The sequence below is a fragment of the Hippocampus guttulatus genome, chromosome 20, assembly GCF_054856545.1.
Source record: "Hippocampus guttulatus isolate MCC_2025c chromosome 20, RoL_Hgut_1.0, whole genome shotgun sequence".
Classification (NCBI taxonomy): domain Eukaryota; kingdom Metazoa; phylum Chordata; class Actinopteri; order Syngnathiformes; family Syngnathidae; genus Hippocampus; species Hippocampus guttulatus.
In genome coordinates, this window is record NC_141280.1 from 1,088,462 (window position 1) to 1,101,238 (window position 12,777).

General features: G+C 56.3%; 4 protein-coding genes and 1 pseudogene across 5 annotated transcripts; 1 reads left to right on the top strand and 4 right to left on the bottom strand.

The window, feature by feature from the left end:
* Positions 1-194: 194 nt before the first annotated feature.
* Positions 195-1,039, bottom strand: LOC147187386 (complement C1q tumor necrosis factor-related protein 3-like). Its single transcript, XM_086101178.1, has 3 exons — positions 834-1,039; positions 611-748; positions 195-523 (listed from the first exon to the last, which is right to left on the bottom strand). The coding sequence occupies exons 1-3, from the start codon at positions 1,000-1,002 to the stop codon at positions 252-254; spliced, it is 579 nt and encodes a 192-aa protein (XP_085957304.1). The 5' UTR covers positions 1,003-1,039; the 3' UTR covers positions 195-251.
* A 534-nt stretch (positions 1,040-1,573) lies between these two features.
* LOC147187387 (zinc finger and BTB domain-containing protein 1 pseudogene) lies at positions 1,574-3,472 on the bottom strand (annotated as a pseudogene).
* A 495-nt stretch (positions 3,473-3,967) lies between these two features.
* LOC147187388 (complement C1q tumor necrosis factor-related protein 3-like) lies at positions 3,968-4,812 on the bottom strand. Its single transcript, XM_086101177.1, has 3 exons — positions 4,607-4,812; positions 4,384-4,521; positions 3,968-4,296 (listed from the first exon to the last, which is right to left on the bottom strand). The coding sequence occupies exons 1-3, from the start codon at positions 4,773-4,775 to the stop codon at positions 4,025-4,027; spliced, it is 579 nt and encodes a 192-aa protein (XP_085957303.1). The 5' UTR covers positions 4,776-4,812; the 3' UTR covers positions 3,968-4,024.
* A 534-nt stretch (positions 4,813-5,346) lies between these two features.
* LOC147187389 (zinc finger and BTB domain-containing protein 1-like) lies at positions 5,347-10,319 on the bottom strand. Of its 2 annotated transcripts, XM_086101170.1 has the most exons (4): positions 10,182-10,319; positions 9,084-9,161; positions 7,389-7,907; positions 5,347-7,207 (listed from the first exon to the last, which is right to left on the bottom strand). In XM_086101170.1, exons 3-4 carry the CDS (start codon positions 7,901-7,903, stop codon positions 5,827-5,829), a joined length of 1,896 nt encoding a protein of 631 aa, XP_085957296.1. In that variant the 5' UTR covers positions 7,904-7,907; positions 9,084-9,161; positions 10,182-10,319; the 3' UTR covers positions 5,347-5,826. The 2 variants fall into 2 exon arrangements, with proteins under 2 accessions (XP_085957296.1, XP_085957295.1); XM_086101169.1 differs by lacking the exon at positions 10,182-10,319 and having other exon boundaries at positions 9,084-9,254.
* Positions 10,320-10,405: 86 nt separating this feature from the next.
* Positions 10,406-12,775, top strand: zbtb25 (zinc finger and BTB domain containing 25). Its single transcript, XM_086101171.1, has 3 exons — positions 10,406-10,551; positions 10,630-10,863; positions 11,607-12,775. Exons 2-3 carry the CDS (start codon positions 10,637-10,639, stop codon positions 12,658-12,660), a joined length of 1,281 nt encoding a protein of 426 aa, XP_085957297.1. The 5' UTR covers positions 10,406-10,551; positions 10,630-10,636; the 3' UTR covers positions 12,661-12,775.
* Positions 12,776-12,777: the final 2 nt, after the last annotated feature.

Consider the following 12,777-nt stretch of genomic DNA (forward strand, 5'->3'; position numbering starts at 1 on the left):
TTCAATAAATGCACGTGTGTTTGCGCAGCTTTCTTCCTGATCTCTTCAAAATAAGAGTTCTTTGCAACGTTGGTTACTGATGACATGCCGCCAGTTTGATCCGACACACAAGCACGGCCGCACGCACGCGCTTACGCACACGCGCGCGCGCACACACACACACACACACACACACACACACACAACACTCTAGATATCGTTGTTTGGGGTTCATTTTTTTTTTTTTTTTTTATTCATGTGTGTTTCTGCCATCACATGCTTTTGAGGAGGAAGCCGCTGAAGGTGCTGAGTCGGCTCTGGTCAAAGATGCTCTTGTTGGCCCACAAGGTGACCCACAGCTTGTCTCCCTCCTCCAGTACCAGCGGCATGCCGTTGGTGGCGCCGCTGAATGTGCCCTGCGTGTCGTAGATGGCGAACATGTTGATGCCGTTCTTTATCACGGCCGCGTTCAAGGACCCCGATTTGCCCACGTTGCCGTTGAAGACGATGAAGTAGAGACCCCTCACAGGGGCTGTGAAGATGCCTGGGAGGTGAGGGGGGGGGGGGTTAGTAGTACTGCAATGGGACACGGATGAGATGTCGCTCGGTGCGAGAGGTGATGGCGCCCTACCTGTGTTGGAGTCGTAACCGTTGCCCACGTTGGTGATCACGTTCTTGAACACCAGGGTGGTGTCGGTGTCGAAGGGGCCGAGGTGGGTCCACTCCTGCGTGGTGACCAGCGCCGCCGCGAAGGACACCGGCGCTTTGGCTGCCCACACACACGCACCATAAAGATGAGCCTCACCGTTTCCGGGAACGTCTCAGTTTCTGAAGGTGTCGTTTCATTGACCGACCTGCTTCAGCTGCGTCCTTCTCCAGTTTGTCCACGCGCACTGCCAGCTGGTACATGAGGGCGTTGCAGTTCGGGTCAGCCTTGGCGCTCTCGTCGACGAAAAACGACTGCGCTCGGAGGCTCCCGACAGCGCACAGAATGAGCAACGTGGTCAAGAATGAGCACGCCATCGCTAAAATGACCAGCGGGGTGGCGTCTCGCCGTCAGACGTGCACTATTTAACCTGAACATCACCCTCGCGGACGTCCTTGCAAAGTTTGTTCACCTTCAGAACGGGGACTTTGTTCACAAACATTTGTTCACAAATCCCGTAAGGCAACCCGCTCCGCCACCCGCCCGCAAAAAAGAGGGCGCAACCGAAGACGATTGGCAAGATCAATCGCTAATGTTAGTATGAGGAATTTGCGGTCATGTTCTTTCGAATGATGAAACCGCACGTCGTTCTTTAATCATTTGGTTCAATTCTGAACTTTGTTTGCAAATATTAGATGAAGTTTGTTCAATCCTGAGCCAGATCGCCGTCGGCCAATCACCGACATTCGATCCGCAAGTTACAAAAAGCGTTTTAGACGCGCGCTCTCACGGGGCCCCGTTTCAGAGACCCGTCGAATCCGCAACAGGATGAGAACCAATCACAAGGTTTTGCCGTCCGTCATGTGATCCAACAGGGAAAGGACGACATCAAAAGTGAAGAATGAAATCTTAAATCTCATCATCACGACTGAGAAAACAAAGAAGACGTTTTGCAAGGTGTGCGGTTGTTTATTCCAAGTGTCACAAAAAGCCAAAGTGAACACTCCCGATGGTCCGTTAGGGTCCGCAAGCGCAACGGGACTGCCTCCGAGCACGGGTCGGGTCAGTTCAGTTGATGAGCTGTCGTCGACAACCGCCATTATCGTCGGCAGTGGCGGCGACGGCGAGGCAAGGCTTTCAAGTTCACCAGGAATCCCGTTTCGTCCGATGTCTCGGCCCCGCCCCCGCAACACGATCAGGAGCGTGGGAAGAAGAGGGTTCAAAGTGCAGATTTAAAAATAAAAAAAAATGTCAATGCAGCGTCAGTATTCGGCCGAGGCTTTCGAGGGAGCGCCACTGTGACCGCCGTCGCCCGTATTGACGACGTCTGTAAAGCATTGCCTTGAGATTGACTCTTGAGCTGGGTCACGGGACAAATACAACCCTGACATCAACGTACCGCTGCTTCCTAGCCCCCGAACGGGCGCTCTACAGCCTCTTGGTGTGCTGGAGGTTGTAGTGCGTGCGCATGTCCTTGCGCAGGCGGAACTTGTCGCCGCACACGCCGCACACGTAGAGGTGCACGTCCATGTGCTCCTCCAGCTGCTCGCCGCCCGGGAAGATCTGGAAGCACACTTGGCAGATGGTCTCGCCGGCCGTCAGGTGCGAGATCATGTGGCGCACGTGGTCGTGCTTGAGGAAGGTGCCCTGCTCGCACACGGGGCACACGTAGCGCGCCACGCCGCGGTGCATGTCCGTGTGCAGGCGCAGCTGCCGCTCGCGCAGGAAGCGCTTGCCGCACGTCTGGCAGGTAAACTGCTTCTCCTTGGTGTGCACCGTGTAGTGCTCGCGCAGGTGGCAGCGCTGGAAGAAGCCTTTGCCGCAGATGGCGCAGAAATGTTTGCGTCGGTGATCGGGGCCGGCGGGGCCGCCGCCGCCGCCGGGGCCATCGCCGCCGGGGCCATCGCCGCCGCCCCCGCCGGCCGGCCGGAAGGCCTCGGCCTCATGGGGGCAGGAGAGGGCGTGCTCCAGCGCCAGGCTCTCGCTCTGGAAGGGCAGGCCGCAGTGAGGGCAGGCCAGCTCGGCGCCGGGCGGCTCGTCCGCCTCGTCCGACTCGCCGCAGCGCTCGGCGTGCTCCTGGAGCTGCCGGCCCTTGATCAACACTTGGCCGCAGCGTCCGCAGGCGCAGATGTGGCCCAGGTGGCTGGACAGGTAGTGCGCCGACCTGTCGTCCTCGCTCAGCGGAGCCCCGCACAGCTCGCACGGGTCGCCGTCCGCGCTCTCCTCTTTCACCGCAAAAACATCGGGCGACGTGGCGGAGGAGTCGCTTCCCGACACGGCGCCGAAGCAACGGTCGCCCGCCTTCTCCACGCCGGAGACGCCGGGCACCGCCTCGCGGTCCTCGTCGTCTGGCACCCCGAGCCCGCACGGTGCGACGACCGCGCCCGCCTCACGATCCTCCGGGCGGTGGTCGTCCGCAGGTTCCGTCTTGATGGAAACACGGCAGGCGGATCCCGCGCCGCCGCTGGGCCCCGCCGCGACCGAGCGCAGGTCGGCGAGCATCCGGCGCTCTTCGGCGCTGTCCGAAGCGGAGCTCTCGGCCTTGGCCGAGTCGTCGTCGCCATCTGGGCTGCGGGCGGGCGCGAAGGTCTTGCGGTTGGTGCAGGTGAGGATATGCTCGATCAGAAGCTTTTCGCAGCTGAAGACGAAGCCGCAGTCGTCGCAGGTGAAGGTGCGACCGAATCGAGGGCGTTCCCTCAGGGCCGAGCTCCTTCCTACACTCCGCTTCCTCAGGTCGCACGGTTGCTCCGCTGTCTGCCCACCGTCCACCACGCTCGGGAGGGCGGCAGCGCCGGGTGCTTCCTCGGTCGCGGGGGGCGCGCCCAGGTACCTGCCCAAGGTTGTTGCAATTCATGAAAACGAATCGGGGAAAAAAAACAAACAAAAGGGTGGAAACGAAATTATTATTTTTTTGCTTCATTGAAATAATAATAATGGACAGATTCAATTTTTTAAAGAATTGTTTGTTGCAGGCCTAATCAACGCCCAACCGACTCGAGCGCAGAAGAACACCGGTTGCGACATGATTCGTGGTAAATTGATTGGTTCCCCTCCAAGCCAACAGGTGGCCTACATCATGTGGCTTCCTGAATTGTTGATTCGCAACCGGACAATCTCACGTCGCATCGGAAAATAAAAGTCGATAAAGTTCAATAAATGCACGTGTGTTTGCGCAGCTTTCTTCCTGATCTCTTCAAAATAAGAGTTCTTTGCAACGTTGGTTACTGATGACATGCCGCCAGTTTGATCCGACACACAAGCACGGCCGCACGCACGCGCTTACGCACACGCGCGCGCGCACACACACACACACACACACACACACACACACAACACTCTAGATATCGTTGTTTGGGGTTCATTTTTTTTTTTTTTTTTTATTCATGTGTGTTTCTGCCATCACATGCTTTTGAGGAGGAAGCCGCTGAAGGTGCTGAGTCGGCTCTGGTCAAAGATGCTCTTGTTGGCCCACAAGGTGACCCACAGCTTGTCTCCCTCCTCCAGTACCAGCGGCATGCCGTTGGTGGCGCCGCTGAATGTGCCCTGCGTGTCGTAGATGGCGAACATGTTGATGCCGTTCTTTATCACGGCCGCGTTCAAGGACCCCGATTTGCCCACGTTGCCGTTGAAGACGATGAAGTAGAGACCCCTCACAGGGGCTGTGAAGATGCCTGGGAGGTGAGGGGGGGGGGGGTTAGTAGTACTGCAATGGGACACGGATGAGATGTCGCTCGGTGCGAGAGGTGATGGCGCCCTACCTGTGTTGGAGTCGTAACCGTTGCCCACGTTGGTGATCACGTTCTTGAACACCAGGGTGGTGTCGGTGTCGAAGGGGCCGAGGTGGGTCCACTCCTGCGTGGTGACCAGCGCCGCCGCGAAGGACACCGGCGCTTTGGCTGCCCACACACACGCACCATAAAGATGAGCCTCACCGTTTCCGGGAACGTCTCAGTTTCTGAAGGTGTCGTTTCATTGACCGACCTGCTTCAGCTGCGTCCTTCTCCAGTTTGTCCACGCGCACTGCCAGCTGGTACATGAGGGCGTTGCAGTTCGGGTCAGCCTTGGCGCTCTCGTCGACGAAAAACGACTGCGCTCGGAGGCTCCCGACAGCGCACAGAATGAGCAACGTGGTCAAGAATGAGCACGCCATCGCTAAAATGACCAGCGGGGTGGCGTCTCGCCGTCAGACGTGCACTATTTAACCTGAACATCACCCTCGCGGACGTCCTTGCAAAGTTTGTTCACCTTCAGAACGGGGACTTTGTTCACAAACATTTGTTCACAAATCCCGTAAGGCAACCCGCTCCGCCACCCGCCCGCAAAAAAGAGGGCGCAACCGAAGACGATTGGCAAGATCAATCGCTAATGTTAGTATGAGGAATTTGCGGTCATGTTCTTTCGAATGATGAAACCGCACGTCGTTCTTTAATCATTTGGTTCAATTCTGAACTTTGTTTGCAAATATTAGATGAAGTTTGTTCAATCCTGAGCCAGATCGCCGTCGGCCAATCACCGACATTCGATCCGCAAGTTACAAAAAGCGTTTTAGACGCGCGCTCTCACGGGGCCCCGTTTCAGAGACCCGTCGAATCCGCAACAGGATGAGAACCAATCACAAGGTTTTGCCGTCCGTCATGTGATCCAACAGGGAAAGGACGACATCAAAAGTGAAGAATGAAATCTTAAATCTCATCATCACGACTGAGAAAACAAAGAAGACGTTTTGCAAGGTGTGCGGTTGTTTATTCCAAGTGTCACAAAAAGCCAAAGTGAACACTCCCGATGGTCCGTTAGGGTCCGCAAGCGCAACGGGACTGCCTCCGAGCACGGGTCGGGTCAGTTCAGTTGATGAGCTGTCGTCGACAACCGCCATTATCGTCGGCAGTGGCGGCGACGGCGAGGCAAGGCTTTCAAGTTCACCAGGAATCCCGTTTCGTCCGATGTCTCGGCCCCGCCCCCGCAACACGATCAGGAGCGTGGGAAGAAGAGGGTTCAAAGTGCAGATTTAAAAATAAAAAAAAATGTCAATGCAGCGTCAGTATTCGGCCGAGGCTTTCGAGGGAGCGCCACTGTGACCGCCGTCGCCCGTATTGACGACGTCTGTAAAGCATTGCCTTGAGATTGACTCTTGAGCTGGGTCACGGGACAAATACAACCCTGACATCAACGTACCGCTGCTTCCTAGCCCCCGAACGGGCGCTCTACAGCCTCTTGGTGTGCTGGAGGTTGTAGTGCGTGCGCATGTCCTTGCGCAGGCGGAACTTGTCGCCGCACACGCCGCACACGTAGAGGTGCACGTCCATGTGCTCCTCCAGCTGCTCGCCGCCCGGGAAGATCTGGAAGCACACTTGGCAGATGGTCTCGCCGGCCGTCAGGTGCGAGATCATGTGGCGCACGTGGTCGTGCTTGAGGAAGGTGCCCTGCTCGCACACGGGGCACACGTAGCGCGCCACGCCGCGGTGCATGTCCGTGTGCAGGCGCAGCTGCCGCTCGCGCAGGAAGCGCTTGCCGCACGTCTGGCAGGTAAACTGCTTCTCCTTGGTGTGCACCGTGTAGTGCTCGCGCAGGTGGCAGCGCTGGAAGAAGCCTTTGCCGCAGATGGCGCAGAAATGTTTGCGTCGGTGATCGGGGCCGGCGGGGCCGCCGCCGCCGCCATCGCCGCCGCCCCCGCCGGCCGGCCGGAAGGCCTCGGCCTCATGGGGGCAGGAGAGGGCGTGCTCCAGCGCCAGGCTCTCGCTCTGGAAGGGCAGGCCGCAGTGAGGGCAGGCCAGCTCGGCGCCGGGCGGCTCGTCCGCCTCGTCCGACTCGCCGCAGCGCTCGGCGTGCTCCTGGAGCTGCCGGCCCTTGATCAACACTTGGCCGCAGCGTCCGCAGGCGCAGATGTGGCCCAGGTGGCTGGACAGGTAGTGCGCCGACCTGTCGTCCTCGCTCAGCGGAGCCCCGCACAGCTCGCACGGGTCGCCGTCCGCGCTCTCCTCTTTCACCGCAAAAACATCGGGCGACGTGGCGGAGGAGTCGCTTCCCGACACGGCGCCGAAGCAACGGTCGCCCGCCTTCTCCACGCCGGAGACGCCGGGCACCGCCTCGCGGTCCTCGTCGTCTGGCACCCCGAGCCCGCACGGTGCGACGACCGCGCCCGCCTCACGATCCTCCGGGCGGTGGTCGTCCGCAGGTTCCGTCTTGATGGAAACACGGCAGGCGGATCCCGCGCCGCCGCTGGGCCCCGCCGCGACCGAGCGCAGGTCGGCGAGCATCCGGCGCTCTTCGGCGCTGTCCGAAGCGGAGCTCTCGGCCTTGGCCGAGTCGTCGTCGCCATCTGGGCTGCGGGCGGGCGCGAAGGTCTTGCGGTTGGTGCAGGTGAGGATATGCTCGATCAGAAGCTTTTCGCAGCTGAAGACGAAGCCGCAGTCGTCGCAGGTGAAGGTGCGACCGAATCGAGGGCGTTCCCTCAGGGCCGAGCTCCTTCCTACACTCCGCTTCCTCAGGTCGCACGGTTGCTCCGCTGTCTGCCCACCGTCCACCACGCTCGGGAGGGCGGCAGCGCCGGGTGCTTCCTCGGTCGCGGGGGGCGCGCCCAGGTACCTGCCCAAGGTTGTTGCAATTCATGAAAACGAATCGGGGAAAAAAAACAAACAAAAGGGTGGAAACGAAATTATTATTTTTTTGCTTCATTGAAATAATAATAATGGACAGATTCAATTTTTTAAAGAATTGTTTGTTGCAGGCCTAATCAACGCCCAACCGACTCGAGCGCGTGTAGTACCTGGCAGAGCTGCTGACTTTTTTGCCGCTGTCGGCAGCATCTTGAGCGGCGGCGGGCCTCTGCCGCTCGTACATCCGAACGCCGAACAACATCTTCCCGCAGGCGGCCGCCGCCGTCGAGCACTCGGACGAGGACGGCGTCAGGTTGGACGCGCCCCGGAGGTCGCGCAGGTCGTCCAGTGAGTCTGGGATGTAGTACATTTGCAGGTAGATCATGGACGCTTTGAGGTCGTCGAAGTTAAAGCTCCCCGCCGCGATGCGTCCCAGATACATGAGCTGCAGGATCAGATCGAAGCACTCTGCGCTGATCTGCATGTTGCTGAGGTCCAGGCGCGCCGCCCCCTGCTGGTCGCGGATGAACATCATACGGAAGTAGGAGCTGCAGGCCGCCAGCACGGCCTTGTGTGCCCGGAAGTAGATATCGCCGATGGCGATGAGGCAGTCGCACAGGAAGCCCCACTCGCGCTGGTTGTTCAGTTGCCGGAGGACGTGATCGCCGTGGCTCGGCCGAGCCATCGCCCTGCGGGGAACCACGCAGGCACACGCGTGCTCAGCTTTCAAAGGCTATGGATGACTTCAAACATTAATGGAACCTACAAACTACAACTCAACTCTTTCTGAAAATAAACACCCCGGATGACATGAATACTGATTTTTTTTTTTCTAGCGGAGTTATGCTAGGAGCAATGCTTCTCAGAACTGTTCCTGATTTCTTCCAGCTCCTGTTCATGGTGGAAACACCAGCATGCTTCACTCATGTCAGACAAACTCCATGTGTGGGTGAGGTCAAGGAAATTAGCCTACTTATTTGGTCCAAATTAGTCTCAATGGGGAAGATTAACTTCGAAACATTTTCAGAACCAGGCATCAAGCTACAGCTGGAGCCTGGACCATTTCCTTTCACACCGGATAGGTTTACATGTGCTGAGCCCCAAAACAAAAGTATTTATTCCTATGCAACACACGAAGAAGTAAACATTCCAATAGAGGTCCCCTTTACGTAATTAAAAAGTGCCGCAAAAAGTATCCAAACTACTCGCAGCTCCTTTCTGACGCACTTTGAATATGTGCTGCTTCCTGACCCCGGAAGAAAAACACTACGAGGAACTTGTTAGCTCTAATTGGCTTTGAAGCAAACAAGTGGCACATCAAACAAGATGAGGGATGTAGACATTGCTTTTTGTTGTTGCAGTTGTACTTTTGGGGGGGTCAGAGACTCGATTGTAGCCAACTAGAGAAGTGAGAGGCTGCCGGGGGAAAGGGGGTGGGGGGCGGAATACCCCCCTCACGGCCCAGCTAACGGGGAGCTAGAAGCTTATAAGCTAACAGGCATTATATCACCGGAAGTTTCTGCGACTACGCCTTCAAACTAAAAGCACACGAAGAAAAATAATAGATGAAGGCCGGCGTGGGAAGATCGAAAATATCAAACAGGATATTTAGAGCACTCAGTGACTCTTTAGCACCACCTAACGGGTGCGAAAATACAGACGAAGTCACTTGAACCGTTCCAAAACATTTGACTTTGAAAGGCAAACAGGAACAAGAGTTTGGCGGTGCGTCGGCTTGGGACGCAGACGGCAACGTCTCCCGCAAGCAGACCCGCCACCTCCGCAACCCCCGCAACAAACACGCAAAGGAGCCCACCCCCCCACCAACCCCACCCCGCACTCCCGGCAGCGCAACACCGACTCACCGCAAGTCCCGAGGCCGACGGAGGAGCTCGGAGGTCGGCTGAAGATGGGCGGAGGCTGCGCGGGAAAAGGCGGTTCCTCTGCGGGAGGGGGGAAGTTGCGGTTTAGGGCCGAAGAAGAAGGAAGGGGGAAAAAAAAGAAAGAACAAGACGAAGAAGAAGCGTTTCGTCCTCCTTCAACTAGTGCTGGGTTCAACTTCCGCACAAGCTGCCCGTGGTTCACGAGGAACAAAATAAAAGACTTCCAGTTGAACGGGGCGCCTTCAAAATAAAGTTTAAAAGCCGAGCTTCTGGCACCGCACAGTTAGCAAACTGTAAAGCTAATTATCAATATACAGTATAGCACATGTAATAGTTGATTTGTATGCATTTTATTCGATACATGCAGTCATATACAGTATCTAATATTGTGTATGAGGAAAAAAGTGGGTGCGCCTATTTATATCTCCCTCTTAAATGTTCCAGATCATCACCTTATCGTGTGATTCTCACTAGACCCGTCCTGACGAGCAGGCCATAGGGGGGCGTCACCCCACCTACATTTGAGGCACAAAATCTCCAAAGATAAACTTTTTTTTCCACATAGGATTTTTATATGATCATAGTAGCTATTTTGAGTTGTGAGGTATTCATGTTGAGTTGTTTATCACAAAGATATGAAGAAATAATGTGATTTTGTTTGATTGATGGTTAGTCTTATTTACAACAGCTTATCTGAGCCTTACTGAAAATAATATTAGCTGCGCAGGCTGATTGATATGTGACAGCTTATGTCAATGTCGGTGTTCAAGAGTCCGGCAATTTTTCAAAGTGAATCTGCAAGGTTGTTTTTAGTGTGTGGGGGTGGGGGTGTCATTGTGTAAAGTGGAATGGCGCATTTTTTGTAAATAACAAGAATCGGGGACACTGCTCGAGACTGGCACATGGGGCAGTCTCACATTCAACATAAGTGTCAAAAAAATATGGAACAAAGTAAGTAGTGTCTCTAGGACACTCCTCAAATAATAATAATAATAATACATTTTATTTATAAGCGCCTTTCAAGACACCCAAGGACACTTTACAATAACAAAAAACACAAAACAAATCATGAATACTTACAAAGTAGTCGACTGGCGGATCTAATGCAATAATATTGCAGGGATTTTAATCACGTGCAACCCATGTGCATGTTCGAATGAAGTCCATTCAAATGGACTTTGGTTCTGTGCGTATTTTCCAATTGCATTTCAAGGTGCTGTGTTTTCTTTCTTTTGTGTCTGGGGGCAGGGGGGGTCGCTCACGTGACGGTCCGCGTCCTCTCGCGAGACGTGACGCAGTTTGGCGCACAAACAATCATCTTCACCTTCATCTTCATCCTTGCTCGCTCGGATCTTTTCGGCGGTCAAGGCATCAATCAATCGACGTCCGAGGGAAGGAGCGCGCGTACGACCGCGTATTGACGCACGCGCACGACAGATCGTCACAGCTGGTGCGTCAGGGCGCGCACGTGCACGCGCGGCGCCTTGACAAAAGGTGTGTGCGGTCCGCAACTGTGTGCTTAAAGCAGGTCCGCGATGGAGGCGACGTCGGCGTGTGCGTCTGCGTCGGCCTGTGCGTCTGCGTGCGTGTCGGCGACGTCCGCTCACAGTCTGCTGCTGCTGCAGCAGCTCAACGTGCAGCGCGAGTTCGGCTTCTTGTGCGACTGCACTGTCGCCATCGGCAACGTCTACTTCAAAGCTCACCGCGCCGTCCTCGCCGCCTTCTCAAACTACTTCAAGATGATCTTCATTCACCAGACCAGGTCACACGCACGCACGCACGCTCCCGCACCTGCACCGTGACCGTCCTCCCCTGTGACGAAGCAGGGGTGCCTTGAGCTACGAGTTGAAATTGCCACGCTCGTCCCTCAAATCTTTTCCCACTGAAATGAATGGAAATGCCAACAAATTTTCTCCGGTTGTTCAGAAAACATGATAAACGGAACCAAATACGAACTGATTATATTTGTAAATAATTCAAGGATATATTTGAGCAGAGGTGACCAGCATCATGAAGTGATGTTGAAGGCAAAACAAAAAAATATTTTCAAACGTAAGCCCTTGTTTTAAGAGGGTGATAAAAAAATAAAAACAGAATCGGCTTGCAGTATGAGTGAACATAGCCTGAGAAGTTGTTCTTTGCAGAGGAGAAAGAAGATAGGCCTGTCGAAATATTTGTTGCATACAGCCGTGATCCTCAACCAGCGTGCTGTGGCACGTTGTATCTCAGAAAATTCACAAATTGGCTCCTCCGTATCTCAAGACACCACTGCATCAAGGATGTTGCTACATCGTAATAAGAGAGCGGGGAGTGACTTCCAACATAACTCTCGGCCTTGCAACATCGGAAGCATGGTAGCATCATTAGCATGTCTAAACTTGTAGCTACACAAACAGTTGAAGCAACGAAGGTTAGCTTTTGTGCTAGCATCAGATCTGATTGAGAGTTGAGAATTAACTTTTTTTGGACATGTCACGTGTGCATTTGTGTGTGCGCCTGCTCCAGCGAGTGCATCAAGATCCAGCCGACCGACATCCAGCCCGACGTGTTCAGCTACCTGCTGCACGTGATGTACACAGGGGCGTGCCCCAAGCAGGCCGTGGAGCCCGCCCGCCTGGAGGACGGCATCAAGTTCCTCCACGCCCATCAGCTGTGTCGCAAGAGTGGCGATGGGCTCGCCGGCGGCACCGGTCAAGACGCCGCTGCGCCCTCCGACGCTGTGCGCATGTCCAACCTCTACGGCATCCAGATCTCGTCCCAGCTGGCCGGCAAGGAGGCGCCCGCCACCGTCGTCGCGCGGGGGGGACGCACCCACTCGCATCCGTCGCTGGCCGTGGGCTCGGAAGGCGAGCGATCGGATGGCCAGGCCTCTTCGCCGCAGGATGACTTTGACATCTCGGCCATAAAGCAGGAGCGTCCGGAGGACGAGGGAGCCGAGATGGGGTCGTCGCCCCAGGACGGTGCGGCGTCCGAAGAGGGTCGGCGGGCGCCACCGCCGCTCGCATGTCCCCGCTGTGGCCATTGCTGCCCCTCGCCTGAGCGGCTGCGCCAGCACCTGTTCAGCCACGCCCTCCACCCCGCCCTCTTCACGGAGGGGCTGGCACACGAGGGCGGCGGCGGTCTGGATGATGAAGACGAAGTGGACGGCCAGCGCATGGATGCCGGCCACCTGGAGGAGGCGCTGCGGCAGAGTCGGGCGCTCGCCGCTCAGCTGGCGGCGGAGCTCCGAAGGAGCCGCGAGGGGGCGGGACTGAGCGCCGCCCCTGCCGCCGCCCACTCACGCAAGCGCAAGATGGCGTGCGCTGTGTGCGGCGTGCGCTTCTCGCACAAGAGTCAGCTTCAGGAGCACATGTACGCGCACACCGCCAAGCCGCCCAGACTGCACCGCCACAGCCAGCTCTTCCACAGCTCCGCCCACTTCTGCCATGAAGGGGGCGGGGCTTTGGCTAATGACACCCTCCTGGACGTGGGCAGGGACGCTCATGACAACGGAAGCTCCGCCTACTCGCTCGACTCAGAAATCTCGCAGGAGAGTGGCGACGGCGGGCGTTGCGAGTGACGCTGTGGTTTCCTGTTTGGTCTTGTGACAGTCTCGCGGTGACTTTCGTGGATGGACGCGCGCTTCGTTTTGTCCTCTGTGTGGTTTTCAAAGTAAAAGCTCTGATCAAACACGCTC